Source organism: Zingiber officinale, chromosome 8B, assembly GCF_018446385.1.
Source record: "Zingiber officinale cultivar Zhangliang chromosome 8B, Zo_v1.1, whole genome shotgun sequence".
Lineage (NCBI taxonomy): Eukaryota > Viridiplantae > Streptophyta > Magnoliopsida > Zingiberales > Zingiberaceae > Zingiber > Zingiber officinale.
In genome coordinates, this window is record NC_056001.1 from 8907251 (window position 1) to 8924062 (window position 16812).

Below are 16812 nucleotides of genomic sequence, written 5' to 3' on the forward strand. Positions count from 1 at the left end.
TCCTTGAGACGTTGAAAAACATTGTGGCAACATGTTCTTGTTTTTCGTGAGACTGTAGATATATGACGATAAGTCGTTTAGCAGTTCGTGTATCAAAATTTAGGAACAATTAAATATTTCAAAGCGGCTGATTCAAAACATTAAACCAAGTGTACGAACACGAGGAACAAGCAGTTGCAAGAGGCAGCAGTGGCAGAACACAAACTTAATATCAAAACCAGCCATCTGACATTAATTCTACCAACACAAACAAGAAGAAAAGCATACTTAATAACCTGAAAGCCAAAGTCGAATCCAGTTGTAAAGAGAAAGCCAACCGAACTCCACTACTACTATCTTGTCACAATCAAACAGCCTCCGGCTAAATCTCTCATGATTCATCAACTCATGAGACAATACTATCATTAAGCGATAATGCTGCCAGCTGATCGGCAGGCACATTGCCCTGCTGCTGTACGACGCTCCTCAGAACTTCCATTGCCTCTGCAACTTTTGCTCTCAGCGCATCCGGTGATTCCAGAAGGTGCAGAACCTCTGTTTGGTCCATCTCCAGTAGCATACCGGTAACTTTGGCTGCATGATCGCGTTCAATACTCTCCACAAGTGGATACAGATTCTCACCAAGCATCTATACATTAAGATGAGACCATAACTGAGTTTTGAATGTTCAACTGGGATCACAACAGTATACTTGACTATTAGCTAAAGGCCACGATGTAAGCCCAAGCATCCAGTGAGTCACATGCATGGAAAAAAAAATACTTACCATCCTTTGGTGCTCAGGAGGAGCATTTGCAAGGGCTGAAGCCAATGTTCCAATGGGACCAGGTTGTGACAAGCCAACATCTCGCATAGGCAAACCTCCAATGTCGTAAGGTGAAAGCATGCCACCAACAACACCAGGCATAGGAACATCAGACATGTTGCGACCTGGAGGATAGCGTTGAACACGCCCCCTTGGAAGCATCTGCTAGCTCAATATCAAATGTGAACAAATATCAGTCAAAAGCTAAAGAATTAAGATGTTAATGTAAAAGCATTAGACATGTCAGAGCAGACATAAAGATGAGAGCACCAGCTAGCTGTGTATCAAGTTTATTTTCATTGTGTGATCAGAGTATTGGGCCTCATCAGAAATAAAAAAGATGCAACCATGTGTATTCCTATTCCTCTAGTGGTTATTAGAGATTTCCATGGCATCGAGTAGATTATGAAATTAGCTTCACTACTTGTGTTAATTATTCCCACAACTATCTATGAATCCTATAATGAGTGACCAATTAGTGAGTCTATAACTGCTTAATTATATGACTTCCAGAGCAAATCATATTCCGTCACAGGCAGCACAGTACCAAAACTACTTTTCCATGAAATATTTCACTTTTATTGAAAAATTTCAAGTTGTTGCAACTCTTAGAATTTAAACTCAAATGCCTTTGGATTAACCACTGACCTGTTGCTGCATTAGAGGTATTGGTTGCTGGCTTTGTTGCACCGGTCCAGCTCCAGTACGTCTGCCACCTGGACGATGCATCTGCTGACCTTGTTGGACAAGGGGCACAAAGAAATTTGGCATATGTGCTCCTGCAGGACGCATTCCAGGTATAAGTTGTTGCTGGAAACCAAACCCTGGCTGCGAATGAAACCATCATATGTAAGCACTTACATTAATCAAATGCAAATGTCCTATACTGCAAGTTCGTATGGCAAAAATGGCATACGGAGGCAATAATATGATTTGGCCATTACAGTAATAATATAGTAGATATCTGCAACCAACATAAAGTTGAGTTTAAATATAACCAATAAGAAGTGTACATCTACAGCCCATTAAGGACTTATATCATCAAAATCATAAATATATTCATAGAAAAACATTATTAACTGTCAGCGCATGAAAATTAAAATGAAAAAAAAATGCAAATGAGAGACAACAGTATGATTAATTATTATCATAATACAGTGCATAACTACAAATAAGACAAAATTAAGTTTACATCAATGGTACATCTGCAGTCCTTTACCATCCTAGAACAAAAGACAAATTACTTGCCCATCAAGCGTACACCAAAAACATAGACAATTATGGAATTGTATTATGGTCCACCGAGCACGCATAAAATGATCAGACCAGAGTTTGAAACTTTGAATAAAGATAAATATAAATTAGGAGTGTCAAAAATAAACCCGACCCGACAATCCGAGTCGACCCGAAAAAAAATCAAATTTTCGGGTCGGAGGATTTTCAGATTGGAGATTTCGGGTCAAGTTCGGATGGACATGGATTTAGGTTTTATTGGATTTTTTAAGGTTAAATCAAATTTTATTTTGAAAATTAAGAAGGTTTTATGTATATCAATATCAATGTTAGTATGATAATGATAGAAAAAAAAAGTCATTTTTAATCAGGTTATTCGGGTCAGGTTCGGGTTGATCAAATTCGGGTTTAAGGGTTTTGGGTTGTATTTGGATTCAAGTTTGAGTTGGGAAATTTTATAAATTTTTTTTTAACCCAACCCACCTAAGTTGATACCCCTAATATAAATTGAGCATCCCCACATATAACATCATAATAGATAATGATGGTAGCCCCCACGAGCTGGTGCGGTTGATTCATGCAAAGGTGTTACTACCAATCGGTCTGGGGTTGATTCCCAGTGGTACGGAATGTCCTGCTAGTTACCTCAACTTCTTGCGTGTGTTACTGTTGTTGGATGAAGCCCCCTGTGATTTACCTTCCTTCCATCTTGACGGGGCTAACAAGGTAACAATTTTATCTTTTGCTGCTAATAATAGATAATGATTGTGCCCCCAGGTTGGCGCAGTTGGCACCTGCATGGGTGTTTACTCCAATAGATCTTGGAATAAATTCTTAGCGAGTCCAAAAATGCCTCGTTGAGTGTTTGACCTCCTCTATGTAAAGAGTCATTGCACAAGGATAAAATGTCCCCCATGATTTACCTGCTTGTATCTTGTCATAGGATCGATGATACTAGCTGTTTTGGGTGAGCGATACCACATTTTATTCCATTAATAGATAATGATGGTAGCCCCCATGGGTTGACACAGTTGGTATCTGCATGAATATTTACTCCAATAAGTCTTGAGGTTAATTTCTAGCGGATGCAAATGTCTTGTTGAATGTCTGACCTCCTCCATACAAAGAGTTGCTGTGCTAGGGTAAAATATCCTGTCATTTACCTACTTATATCTTGTCGTGGTGCCGAAGATACACGACGCTTGGGGTGAGAGATATCATATTTTTGCTTCAATAATAGATAATGATGGTATTTTTACCAATTACTCAAATGTGAAAAGAGATGCATCTAAATCTTGAATATAACTGATACGGAAGAATGAAAAGTCAAAAAAAAATTGAAATAGACAAAAGATATAACCTGAGGTGGCATAAGGGCAGGAGGTGCTTGACCATAAAATATTTGTTGCCCAAGACCAGGAGCACCAGGAGGGTACATGGGAACACGTGGGCCAACATTAGGAGTCATTGGTACAGGTCGTACTTGTGAAAACTGTGCCTGTAAATTAGACAATGTAAAGCATGCAAGTCCACTTCAAGACAAAAAAAAAGAAAGTGGGCAACCGCGAGCATGTTGCTCGAAGAGCATGGAATTTAGCAAAAATTGAAAAGGTTAGATAAATACATGGGAAAAAAATACATAAAAGTGTCAGGATGGATACCAACTCCAGGAAACATAATAAGCTTGAAAAATAAATGCAAGCAATCATTGTTTAATGCATATAACTAAAATTATAAAATATAGTTTTTTTCAACTAGTAATTTGCATCTAATAAGGATGATACAGAAATTCAAATAATTAATTCTAATAATTTTAGTTTCAATCTACATAAAGCCTAAAAACAACCAATGAGGCTATGGTGGTCATGGTAGATTTGAAGGTGTCAATATAAACACAATGATGACACTCGACCAAATTTTGTAGCCTTTTTTACATTCTCGGAAATTATCTTCTTTCATATGAAACAGTATACATGTCAATTCAAGTTGAGACATTTGTCAAAAACTGCAGCAACACGTGAACCATGTAGATGCCTTCATAAACTTGTTTATTAGCATTGACAATAGTTCATATGGTTCATAATACCTGCAACCTAGCTCTTCTGTCTTCTTTACGTTGTGCCAGTGCAACATACAGTGGCTTCCCACAGACCATCTTTCCATTCATATCTGCAAGCTGTATAAAAAACAAAGCAAGCAAATGTGATCACTTCACTGTCATTCATATTTGATAGACATTGAGATTGAGATAGAGAAAGAGAAAATCATCAAGATCTTACTGCTCGAGACGCTTCTTCTGGAGTTAAGAAAGCCACAAACCCAGAACCTTTACTTGCTCCATTTGGTTCCCGCATAACCTATAACTCAACGATATATCAAATATGTCAATGAGAAGGTTCTTACACCTTAATAGGCATAAATTTCTCATCAGACAACATGCAATACCTTGTAAGAAGTTATGGTACCAAAATCAGAAAATAAATCTCTCAGCTTGTCATCTCCAATGCTATCATCTAAGTTCTTTAGATATAAGTTAAGTCCTTGGTATTTGTCCACTGCATCTTTTGCACTCTGGTCAAACTTTTCCTTTAGTTCTAGTTCCCTTTCATATTTCTTCAGTGCCTTTCCAACATACCACTCTTTTTCATCAAATTTCTGCCCATTGAGTTTTTGAACTGCTTGAGCAGCAGCATCTGAATCCTCAAAATTAACAAAGCCAAAGCACTTTGATTTTCCATCCCCGTCTGTCATAACGACAGCGCTAGTAATTTTCCCATACTTTCTGAAGATTGTTTCAAGATCTTCCTTTGTAGTTGATTCAGAGAGGTTTTTGACATAAACATTAGAAAATTTTGCCTTGTCTGAAGAGTTCTCTCTTTCCTGCTTGCGAAGGAAGGGTCCAACAAAAACTGGTTTATCGTTCACAAGCATGCCATTTAACTTATTAATTGCTGCTTGTGCTGCGTCATCTTGTTCAAATTGTACGAAGCCATATCCTTTCGACTGACCAGATGCATCTATTGCAACCTTGCACGAAAGAATAGTACCGAACGTTGAAAAGATTTCATGTAGTGCTTTGTTGCCTATTGTTTTATCTAGATTCTGAAAAGTAAAAAAATAACACACTAAATGTAGAGCAAAATAAATGTATGGGAAAGTGCATAAAAATAAAATCGAAAAAAAGTCACATTACCTTTATAAATATATTTGCTGCCCCACTTCGGCGGATGCTAGGGTCACGATTAGAATACATAATGCGAATAGGCTTATTGTTAAGAAGGGTAAAGTTCAGCACTTCCAACGCTGATGCAGCTGCCAATCAAAATCAAGATAAGATCCAGATCAAAACAATTCATTTGTATTGAACTTTTATCTACACAATGATGCAACACTTACATTCTGTGAATGAAAAATTCAAATGTCAATCAAACCAAGATCAAAATATATGATTTTTTTTTAAAAAATAACCATACAAAGTGGTGGGAAAAAACAATGCAATGTTGGCTCCTAGAGGTTTCCATATACCAACATAAGATCATTGTAAAATTTGCAGTTGAGAATTCAAGCTATAGAAGCCGTCAACTAGAAAAAATATATGTTGATAACATTGAATATCAATATTAAAAGGGAATTGATGAAAAAAATTTAAATAAAAAAATCAGCACCAGAAAGTGTAAAATTATTATGAGTTATCGACATGTTTTTTGTGAATAAACCCACTACAAAGATACTCGTTGTGTTTTATTTAGATTTCTGCAAACCCAAAGTGATGATCAGATGGTTATTATTGTTGGGACTTTGACGTCTGCTAGAGAGGGGTGAATAGCGTCTCATCCAAAACGTCGTTTCCTACAATGGTTAATATGCAACGGAAATACAAACATATAAGTAGAAAGCTAATCTAAATACAAGACAAGAAATGCAAACCAAGCTACACGATCATTTAATGTGATTCGAAGATCAGGGCTCCTACTCTACGGTTGTCCGTAAGGTGGACGATCCCGATCCATCGGTGGATGACTCCCCAGCAAACTCCGGCTAGCTCACGTAGCTCCTTGTGGGTGGAGAAAACTCACCACAACTCTCACAAGAACACTTGAAACGCTAGGGCACAGGTAGACTACTAATAGGGGTTAACCATCTCTATTTCGTCAACCTCAACCAAGCTCCCAAGACTTGGTTATATAGGCCACGGGTTGAAAAATCTCGCCTACTAGTCGACTGTCAAAATCATCAGTCGACTGCCCTCTTGTGGAAATTCAACCGTTACATCCCAACGGCTCAATACCAGTCGATTGCTCCACACTGGCCGAGCGAACAGAAACACTATGTTTGCTCCAAGTCGACTGCCCAGTTGACTGATGAAACCACCAGTCGATTGCTACAGTGCTACAGTAAACTCCTAATTTTAGGATTTTACCCTCGAGTACATTCACTCAGCACTCGTCCTCGCCTGACCAACCTAGACCTAGTCTTCTAACCTCCTCCATCAGCCTTGCGTCCCTCAGATGCCTCCCCATCCTTTACGTCTTGCCTTCTGGAGCTTCCATCGGCCTTGTCATTGTTGTCGGGTCTTCCTTTGCCAAGAGGTCGCACCTTCGGGATTTCGTTCATTGCCAAGTCACACTTGGACTTACGTTGCCAACACTACATGCTTGGACTTACACCGCCAAGACTTATCCTTGGACTTTCCTCCTTTGCCAAAATTACACTTGGACTTTCCTTATTGTACTCGTATCCTGCATACTCACAATGCATATCAAATACAACAATAAACCTAACTTAAACCTTTGCCCAAACATCAAAACTTAGGGTACCCAGATTGCTCCAACAATCTCCCCCTTTTTTATCTTTGGCAACCCGTTTAAGTTAGGGAAACAATAATAATGTAAATAAATATGCAATCTACACATGCATAAATCATGGAACCTAATCCTAGGCACCCCCTTCACATAAGCTCCCCCACAAAAGGCAAACTTCTCCCCCTTTGCTAATTAATGAGCAATCGCTCCCCCTTCTTCTAAGCTCTCCCTTGAGTTAGAATTTCTTGCAAAGGTATGTAGGTTTCTCACTTGAACCTAAACTTCTCCCCCTTTGTCATATATCAAAAAGAGCTCCAACAATATCCCAATTATTGAACTCTTCGACCTCTAATGACCATAACCATCATGTATTAATCCCCATAAGATTACATACATGTTCCCCACTCTTTTGGTCATTTTCTAATGCTGGAAAACATTTTCAGACCGTATCAGTCGACTGCCATAAGTCCCAGTCAATTGTCATCGTCAAAATGAGCTTACAAAGACATTCTGTGCTCGTGAACAATATTACCAATCGACTGGTATACTATTTCAGCAAAAATCAATATTTTCTGACCAACTTCAGAAACACACCAGAAATTCTACAAACCTCCAAAAATTCTCAAATTTTGTGGAGAGATCTATTTTATCCATGTCTACTTGGAAAAAATATATATAAAAATATATTTATCACAGATCCCAAGATTGACACAAAATTCAAAACTAGCTAAATGATTCAATTGAACCTTGATCTAAAGTCCTAATTTTGACTTTCTCTTGATGTATCTACCCATACTAAACTATAATGCATCCCTAGCATTAGTTTATATGACATATATACATCCAAAACTAATTTTCATGCAATATGAAACATTTTTCATATTTTCATGCATGATACTCAACCCAATTGTGTCAATTTCTTAGATTTGAGACTCAAATCTGCCTCTAAACCACTTTGGCACATTTGATGACCCATTTTGAGTCCTAAGCATGATCCACTTGAGATTCATTTACCATATATCCCAAAGACTCTTTGAGCTCCCCCTAGAGCTCTTAGTCTTAGCCACCTCTCTAGGTGACTCATCCACTATGGCTAGGCCACTTCGATGCACCTCGGGTGACACTTGGCCTACAAAATTCACTTTCTTACCCTTGGACACCTTGTCATTGGTTAATTTCTTCTTGTCCTTGACCTTGGACACCTCATCCTTGCCATAATTATATGTCACCCTAGCATATTCCTTTTTATTGGCCTTGGATGACTTTCCCTTGTCCTTGGTCACTCCTCCCTTACCAATGCCATGTGTCACCTTAGCACTTGACCTCCTTTTGGTCTTGGAGGGACCCAATTTGACATTTTTGGATCTTTGACCACCCAAATACATGTCAAGTCCTTTAGGTTCAATAATGAACCTCTCTAGGACTTTCTCCATTTCCTCAAGCTTTGCCTTCAAGGCTTGATTTTCCAATTCTAGGGTTTTAACCCTAGAATCAACATGTCCATCATGGACATTCCTAGACCTACCCACCTTCCTAGGCATATGTCTCCCTTTCTTGGGATTAATGCTTAGGTTTTCACCCACTTTCCTTCCCTTAAGCAAAATGATTTTACTCTTATTAGGTCTACCCTTACTAGATTTAACATGAACAGATCTCCTAGGGTATCACCTACATTAACCCTATTCCTATCATTATATCTAAATCCATGATTATGCTTGGGTAAATAATGAAAATTATTTCTAGCATGCATGGAAGAATTTAAATTTGAACTTGAATTCAAATTAGGGTTTACCTCCCTTACCCTTGAAGCTCTCTTCTTCTCCCACTTCTTCAAGTGCGCCAATTTCTTGAGTTCTCCTCTCCTTGGGCACTTTGTGTGGTAGTGACCAAACTCACCACACTTGAAGCATCTAATATGCTTCTTCTCCTTCTTCCTACAACTCACATTAGTTTCTAAATTAACTTTAGTGAGTTTAGAGTTTACCTCCTTTACTTTCTTGAGCGAAGAACACCTACTCTTGTAGTGTCCCATCTTACCACACTCAAAGCATTTGATGTGGCTCTTCTCGCTCTTCTTGGTAGTTGAGGTGGAGGGTTGAGCTTCCAAGATCTCCTCTTCCTTGGATTTCTCTTCTTCCTCTTCACTTGAAGATGTGGATGATTCCACTTCTTCTTCCCTTGAAGATGTGGATGATACTTCCTCCTCTTCCTTCTCCTCGGATGTTGAACCCGTGTCAACATCTGATTGGTCCTTCTCCTCTTGGACCAATGAGCCCTTCTCCTTGGGCTCCTCCACTACTTAGAGTTTTGTAGGATCCTCATGAAATGCAATTACCTTTTTCCAAAGGTCGCTTGCGTTCTTGTATTTACCTACATTCAATACCAAATTAAGAGGTAATAAATTAATCAAAATTCTAGTTACCTCCTTGTCTGCCTCTAATGGCTCCTTTTGCTCCTCGGTCCAATACCGAGGCCAGAGGCACTTTCCCTTCTTGTCCGTTGGAGCTTCAAACGGTTCCTCCAACACAATCCATTTGGAACCAAGTCTCCAACCGCTTCCTCCAATACTCGAAATCATCTCGATCGTATGGAGGTGGGATTCGGATATCCCATCCTAGAAGTCCTTCGGACTCCATCTTTCTCTAACGTTTTGCTCCCTCGGCGATTAGTCCATAGAAGAGCGACCCACTCTAATACCAATTATAGGATCGAAAAAGAATTTTAGATATCTCCACAATGATATGATATTGTCCACTTTGGGCCTAAACCCTCATGGTTTTGCTCTTGGGTTCTACCCAAAAGACCTCGTGCCAATGGAGATATCTTTCTTTTATAAACTCATGATCTTTCCCATGTGTTTTCAGTGGGACTATGTTTGCAACCTTGCAACCCCAACAATCCCCCCACTCAAACAAAGGACCAAAGGTTTCCCATGTCCGATCCTCGACCCACCAAGTTTTCTTGCCCTCGGTCCACCCGACCTACTAGGACTTCTTTGTCTAGCCACATCTAGGACTTCCTGTCTGGTGTTTGATCCTCTTGATCCGAACATAGGAGCCCTCACTTTTTTTGTTCGAGGTCAATACTGTACCCACATGGCTCAATCAAACCATAGCTCTTGTGCACAGTCAGCGGTTAAACCTTCTGGTAGTCCAGGCTCTGATACCACTTGTTGCGACCTTGACATCCGCTAGAGGAGGGTGAATAGTGTCTCATCCAAAACGTCGCTTCCTACAATGATTAGTGTGCAGCGGAAATACAAACAAACAAGTAGAAAGTTAATCTAAATACAAGACAAGAAATGTAAATCAAGCTACACGATCATTTAACGTGGTTCGAAGATCAGGGCTCCTACTCCACGACTGTCCGTAAGGTGGACGATCCCGATCCGTCGGTGGATGACTTCCCGGCAAACTCGACTAGCTCACGTAGCTCTTTGTGGGTGGAGAAAACTCACCACAACTCTCACAAGAACACTTGAAACGCTAGGGCACAGATAGACTACTAATAGGGGTTAACCACCTCTATTTCGTCAACCTCAACCAAGCTTCCAAGGCTTATAGCCACGGGTTGGAAAATTCCGCCTACCAATCGACTATCAAAACCATCAGTCGACTACCCTCTTGTGGAAGTTCTACTGTTACATCCCAACGGCTCGATACTAGTCGACTGGTAAAAGTACCAGTCGACTGCTCCACACTGGCCGAGCGAACAGAAACATTCTGTTCGCTCCCAGTCGACTGCCCAGTCGACTACACCAGTCGACTGATGAAACCACCAGTCGACTACTACAGTACTACTACAGTAACGCTACAGTAAAACCCTAATTTTAGGCTTTTACCCTCGAATACATTCATTAAGCACTCGTCCTCGCCTGACCAACCTAGACCTAGCCTTCTAACCTCCTCCATCAGCCTTGCGTCCCTCGGATGCCTCCCCATCCTTCACATCTTACCTTTTGGAGCTTCCATCGGCCTTGTCATTGTTGTCGGGTCTTCCTTTGCCAAGAGGTCGCACCTCCGGGACTTCGTTCATTGCCAAGTCACACTTGGACTTGCATTGCCAAGACTACATGCTTGGACTTACACTGCCAAGACTCATCCTTGGACTTTCCTTCTTTGCCAAGATCACACTTAGACTTTCCTTGTTGTACTTGTATCCTGCACACTCACAATGCATATCAAATATAACAATAAACCTACCTTAAACCTTTGCCCAAACATCAAAACTTAAGGTACCCAGATTGCTCCAACAATTATTGACTTATTGTTCCTTATGCCACAGAAGCAAGGCACCACTTTTGATAAAAAAATAACAAGATAAAGACAATGAGATAATTAAAGTTGATACAGTTGGTAAGAACCCAATTGAGTATCATAACCCCATAATGCATCAAGAGATTCATATATAAACACGTTTCCATGATATTAGTAGCAACTGAATTATATTTAATCTATTCTGTTATACCAGAATAGATAATATTTTCCAATTTGTGAATATATTTTTTACTCAGAAGAAAGTGAAAAGAAAAAAATCTTAGTTATCGATATTGTGATATCTAAGGTGATCTGGTGAAAGAATTTGGTTTGTTGTCTATCATTGAAACAATTTTTGCCTCCCACTCATCATGCAAGTAGTAAACTAGTTACAAGGTACCGAAAAAATATCCAATTGCCATGTGTTCAATTGGTTTAAAATTCAACATTGGTTGATATGTTTACAATCAAGACTCTCCGTTTCAAGGCATTATTGTGCAATTATTTGGGTAATTGTTAACGGCATATAATGTCCTAGTGGAGGAAAGGCAATTTGGTGTCTATTAAGAATAAAGACACATGGAATTGTGTTCAAAATATAGAGGGATTAAAATGAATCATATAATGAAATGTTGGATACCATAACTGGCAAGTTTGGCTATTTAATCTAAGATTTCTTTATGTACCTCAAAACCTATTTACAGAATTCCAGCCAGTCAGAATAGTTATTAATCCAACAACATACAGGGCAGAGTAACAATAGGCAGCTAGTTTGTCAGGCAGAGCACCTGTCGCTAGGAAGTTTGTTTGGATACATGTTCATACCAGTACACATCATTGTTCACCAATTTGTAACCTGTTATTTTATTGGTTAGCTCCTTTACAGTCTCATAGGGAAGATAAGATTTGGCTACATTAATAATGTAACACATCTCCCATATAAAAACATGTTTTAAAGTTTTTTTTTTCTCCTAACACATTACTCTACCAAAACAATTTAGATTTCAGTAAATAGTTGCCATTCATATTCCCTTCTGTTCTCACTTCGTGTACAGTAAGAAGAGTCAAATATGATCACGGTACATGATCGACCTTCAATGAATTAAAGAATGATAACATTATCAGTAGAACTAAGAGGAATAGACATTAGCTTGAATGTAACATAAAAGCGCATCAAGTATTCCCTTAAAACAAATAATCTAGCAAAGACGTAAGTAAAGCCATGCAACAGAAGAATCGTGGTAAGTAATCCAAAGACCGAGAAAAAAGACGATTAGACTCACCATCAAGGGGGTTGCTGTAGTTGACATAACCATATCCAAGCGACCGGCGAGTATCAGCATCGCGGCACACCCGTACGGACACCACAGGACCAAGCTGGCTGAACAGATCGAACACCTGCGCGTCCGTCACGCTCGCCTGCAGGTCCCCCACGTATAGAGAAGTCGACGGGAACTGAGACCCCGCGCCGGCACCACCGGCATTGATAGCAGTCCCATTTGGCGGCGGCGGCGGCTGCTGCTGCATAGTAGCCTGCGCCATCTCTCACGCCAAGATGCGATCTTTTTCACCTTTTTTTTTTCTTCCCGAATCCGATAAAAACAGATAACACAATCAAACCTTCCTCTTTGATTTTTTTTTTTTTGTTAGGACTTTTTATGAATAGATAACGGAACAAAGATCGGATACCAAGAGAGAGGACTCTTCAAAAAAATTGGATTTTTTTTCAGATTTTTTTCCTTTTGTTTTAGAAACTTTGGGATAGAGATGGAAATCGAAGTGATCGAAATCGAAGCGGAGAAATAAAGAGAAAAAAAAGGAGGGTTTGGGAGGAGCAGTAACGCACTGCACCGCGTCGAGTCCTTGCCGCCCAGGCCGCGATTTTATCGCGGAGAATTTTAGGAAACCCTAGGCCAACCAGGCGTCCGTGAGGACTGTCCGTCTGATGGACTCAGAAAGTGAGATGTGGATCGTTGGATTCCCTAAGTGGATTCAAGTTTGAAACAATAAAAAAAAGTGAAGTTGTCAACAAAAGCGCGTTGATTTACACATCAGTTTGAAAACTCTTGGTTAAGAATTTTAAGTATTTATTAATAAGTTCAGAAATATCAAAAATATTAAGTAATAAATAAAGATTTACTATATTATTTTGAAGGAGTTATCAGTTATGGTTATAAATTAAAAAGTAATAAAGCAAAGATGACCACTTAATTTAGTGGCATATTGCAGAACAAAATTGAATATTATAGTAAACTCTATCAAATTTCATGAAATATTATCTAATAATCTGTCATTTTTAACATATAAATCCCTCACAAATATCATTTGGACTAATCTGTCATTTGTAACATGTAAATCCCTCATAAATATCATTTGGATTATAATTTATATATTTCATACTATGTCATTAGAAATATTAATTGAATATAATTTATTCTAAAAGTAATATCAAAAATATGATAAATTAATGCTCATGACTATAATGCAGCGGTAAAAATGTTTAGTTATATCTATAATTCAATTCCTAACTAAGATCTATTTATAGAGATTTTTTCTTTAAATGAGATAGAAAAAAAAGTAAATTAAGACCGAATATACGAAAGTTCTGGTATAATATAAATTTTAAATTATTTATAAATTCTAAATTATTAAATCATATAAATAAAATTTATTATAAACATAATTTATATATATATATAGATATATATTGAAAATAGTAAATTTTATATCTTTATCGAAAAATTTAGTTATAATACCGTATTAAAAATTTTAATATGAATTATATATATATATATATTTTATGGTATATACTGTATATCAAAAATTTTAATATTTTTTTAATCCGGACAAAGTTGATCGTGTTTTATAATTTTGTTTAAAAGACAAATCTCAATACTAAACAAAGTCATTCTATAAGCTCTTATATATAAAATTTAAAAATTCTAGCAAATAACGGTTAGAGTTGCAATCTATGATAAATGAATTAAAGAATGCATGTATTACAGAATTTAACTATTATTAATCTCTCAAGTATAATAAAAAACCAAAGTAATAGCTAGCAAAAGTTGACCTGAATCTATTATAAAGTTATCGCTTCTTATCACTAGAAATCATGCGAATGTAGTAGGTGTCTTTTAGAGGATTGAGCGAATGGAGTAGATGTCTTTTAGAGGATTGAGCCGACAAATTCCTTCTTAATAGAGATGATCTTGTCCGTGCGCTGAGTCAATGAAAGTTGGGGATGTGATGCTCCCTACTGTCTTCGGGTGATCTCTGCGATGATGTGGACCTCCGGTGAACCTGCAACAAAGTCGGGCCGGGAAGGGTTTCCCGGCGACGACCCTCCGACGCTCAAGTCAAACAACGGCGAGATGAAGCAGAGACAAAGTAACGACTGTGGCTACAGTAGATGGGAGAAAAAATCATACCTCCGTCGAAGTCCGGGGGTCTTTATATAGGACCCCGGAGAGGCGCCTGCACGCTTCCCGAGGCGTGCACGTTCCTCAAAGCATACCTCAGAATGGTTGTGTCAAAAAAGCATGTCTGACGTCATACCGTAATTGTCCGAGCATATCTCTGCCATGGCAACGGAAACTTCCTCCGTACGATCCTTGGTACGGCCCGGCCACTGACCATGCTGCTTGTCGGCTGCAGACGTCTCGAGAATGATATCACTAGATGCCCCTTTTGTCCTCTTCTAAACCCTTTGTCTTTAATTGGGTCGGGCGGGTTGATCGCTAGGCCTCTAGGGCGCCTGGGTATACACGCACCTTGGACCGGGCGAGACGGCCGCCCGACCACATACTTTGATGGGGCACCAACTAGTTGTTCTGCAGCTCGGCAGAGCAGCTTAGCTACTCGGCATAGTGGTTCCTCTATAAAGGAGCTTGTGAGCGTCGGAAGCTCAACCCGAGGTCGAGCTGTCTTCGTGCCGGCCTAGGGTCCACTCAGGTCGGTCGGCCAGGAGACTTCCTCCCTGCTCAGCCGGACCTTTGACTCTCCTGTGTCATTGCCCTCTTCCTCTGTGGGCCCCTGATCCTTACCACCGAATCACGTGCCTTCCCTTCAAGTATAGTCGAAGGAGACGGCAAGTCCGACTGACTGGACCGTTGGCTTGGTGGTGTGTCTGCCACTCGGCTACCGATGTTAATGTCTATCCGATCGGGGACTACGCAAACGGGTGATGCCGGTCGGCACGTCACCGGTGGGCAGTTGGCAAATTTTATTTGCTGGCGGTGGTCACGCCACTCCGGCAGCGGTCAATGCTGGTATCCCTAGAAACTCCTCAGGATTTGTGCAAATCAACGCCATTAAGGATGAGCACACAACCATGCCCGCATAATGGTGCTCATTAAATGCGACCCGTGAGCGGGCGTCACGTGGTCGGATGTGACCTTTGGCTTTTCGAATTCGACAGTTATATCCGCTCCTCAGATCTCGCGACCTGGATCAGACGGCTCCGGTCGATCGAGCCCAACGTTTATAAGGACATCTCTTCCCCAGCCGCTTCGCGTTATCGTGTGCGCATCCGAGGGCTTTCGGCTCAATCTCGTTCAGTGTTCCGGCGAATTCGTTTCTCTGCGCTCCGGTGACCCCTTGTCTCCTCCTTCGGTCATATCTTCTGTAAGGTTCCCTCTGTTAGGACCTTCGGATGCGGCTAGAAAGGGGGGGTGTGAATAGCCGACTTCAAATTTGCGTTTCTTTCTACAAATCAAGTTAGCGCAGCGGAAAAATAACAACAGAAACGTAAATGGAGAAATCAAACCTCAAGCACAACGATGTAACGAGGTTCGGAGATGATACTCCTACTCCTCGGCGTGTCCGTAAGGTGGACGAAGCCTATCAATCCGTCGGTGATGAGACCCCGGATAACCGGCTAATATGAACTCCTTCTGGGTGGAGAAACCTCGCCACAATCTCTTGCAACAGCAAGATAGGAGTACAAGAAAGAAAGCAAGAAACAAAAAGCAATACGAATGTAAAAACACTTTGCCTTCTCGTCGACGGGAGTCCGTTGATGAAGCAACAACTTCACGGATGCCCAACAGCAGCTGAACCAGCCGAAGGAAGCTCACTCGAAGCTTCAAGAAGTATGAGCTCAGCAAAGCTCAGTAAGAGCAGAAGGAACCAGGAAGAAGTGTGAGAAGCAACTCTTTACTGTAGAGGCACTCGACCCCTTTATATCCTGAACCTGCGAACCTGCGAAGAGGGCAGAAGACAGCAGAAATCTAGCCGTTGTGACTCAACAGCTAGAGCTGGACCGATCAGGCTCCACCCTGATCAGTCCAGACCTTCTCTGATCGGTCTTGGGACCAATCAGGACCTATGCTGATCGGTCCCCAGACCGATCAGCACACTTCACAGAGAGTTGCCGAACTCTCTGATCGGTCTGTGGACCGATCAGGACTCAGGTGGATCGATCCACAGACCGATCCCCCTCTTTCTTCTCCCGATCTTCTTCGCTTCTGTATGATTACTGATCGGTCACCAGACCGATCAGGTAATTCACAGAAACACACTGTTTTGTTACTGATCGGTCACCAGACCGATCAGTCAACCAGCGTATCGGATCGGTCACCAAACTGATCCAGGTTTAGAGCTCCCAGCCCTAAACCCTATCTGGTCCTGAGAACGAGCTACCGAGCCCTCTCTGACCTAGTCAAAGCTACCGAGCTACCGGGCTACCGAGTTACCGAGCTACCGAGCCCTCTCTGAC

At 40.4% G+C, this 16812-nt stretch overlaps 1 protein-coding gene across 2 annotated transcripts; it reads right to left on the reverse strand.

Annotated features, from left to right (window-relative positions):
- Positions 1-190: 190 nt before the first annotated feature.
- LOC122014921 (polyadenylate-binding protein 2-like) lies at positions 191-12972 on the reverse strand. 2 transcript variants are annotated; one of them, XM_042571442.1, is made up of 9 exons: positions 12380-12972; positions 5232-5350; positions 4484-5140; positions 4318-4395; positions 4125-4214; positions 3399-3536; positions 1454-1633; positions 767-967; positions 191-628 (listed from the first exon to the last, which is right to left on the reverse strand). In XM_042571442.1, exons 1-9 carry the CDS (start codon positions 12636-12638, stop codon positions 386-388), a joined length of 1965 nt encoding a protein of 654 aa, XP_042427376.1. In that variant the 5' UTR covers positions 12639-12972; the 3' UTR covers positions 191-385. The 2 variants fall into 2 exon arrangements, with proteins under 2 accessions (XP_042427376.1, XP_042427375.1); XM_042571441.1 differs by having other exon boundaries at positions 767-970.
- Positions 12973-16812: the final 3840 nt, after the last annotated feature.

Bases quoted from the DNA above. Each gene is read 5' to 3' on its own strand.
- LOC122014921 (XM_042571441.1), bottom strand. From the start codon at position 12,638: ATGGCGCAGGCTACTATGCAGCAGCAGCCGCCGCCGCCGCCAAATGGG. The intron at 4,215-4,317 runs GTAAGATCTTGA...TTTTTTATACAG, and splicing joins CAGAAGAAGCGTCTCGAGCA to CTTGCAGATATGAATGGAAA. The intron at 629-766 runs GTAAGTATTTTT...CTTAATGTATAG, and splicing joins CTCCTGAGCACCAAAGGATG to ATGCTTGGTGAGAATCTGTA.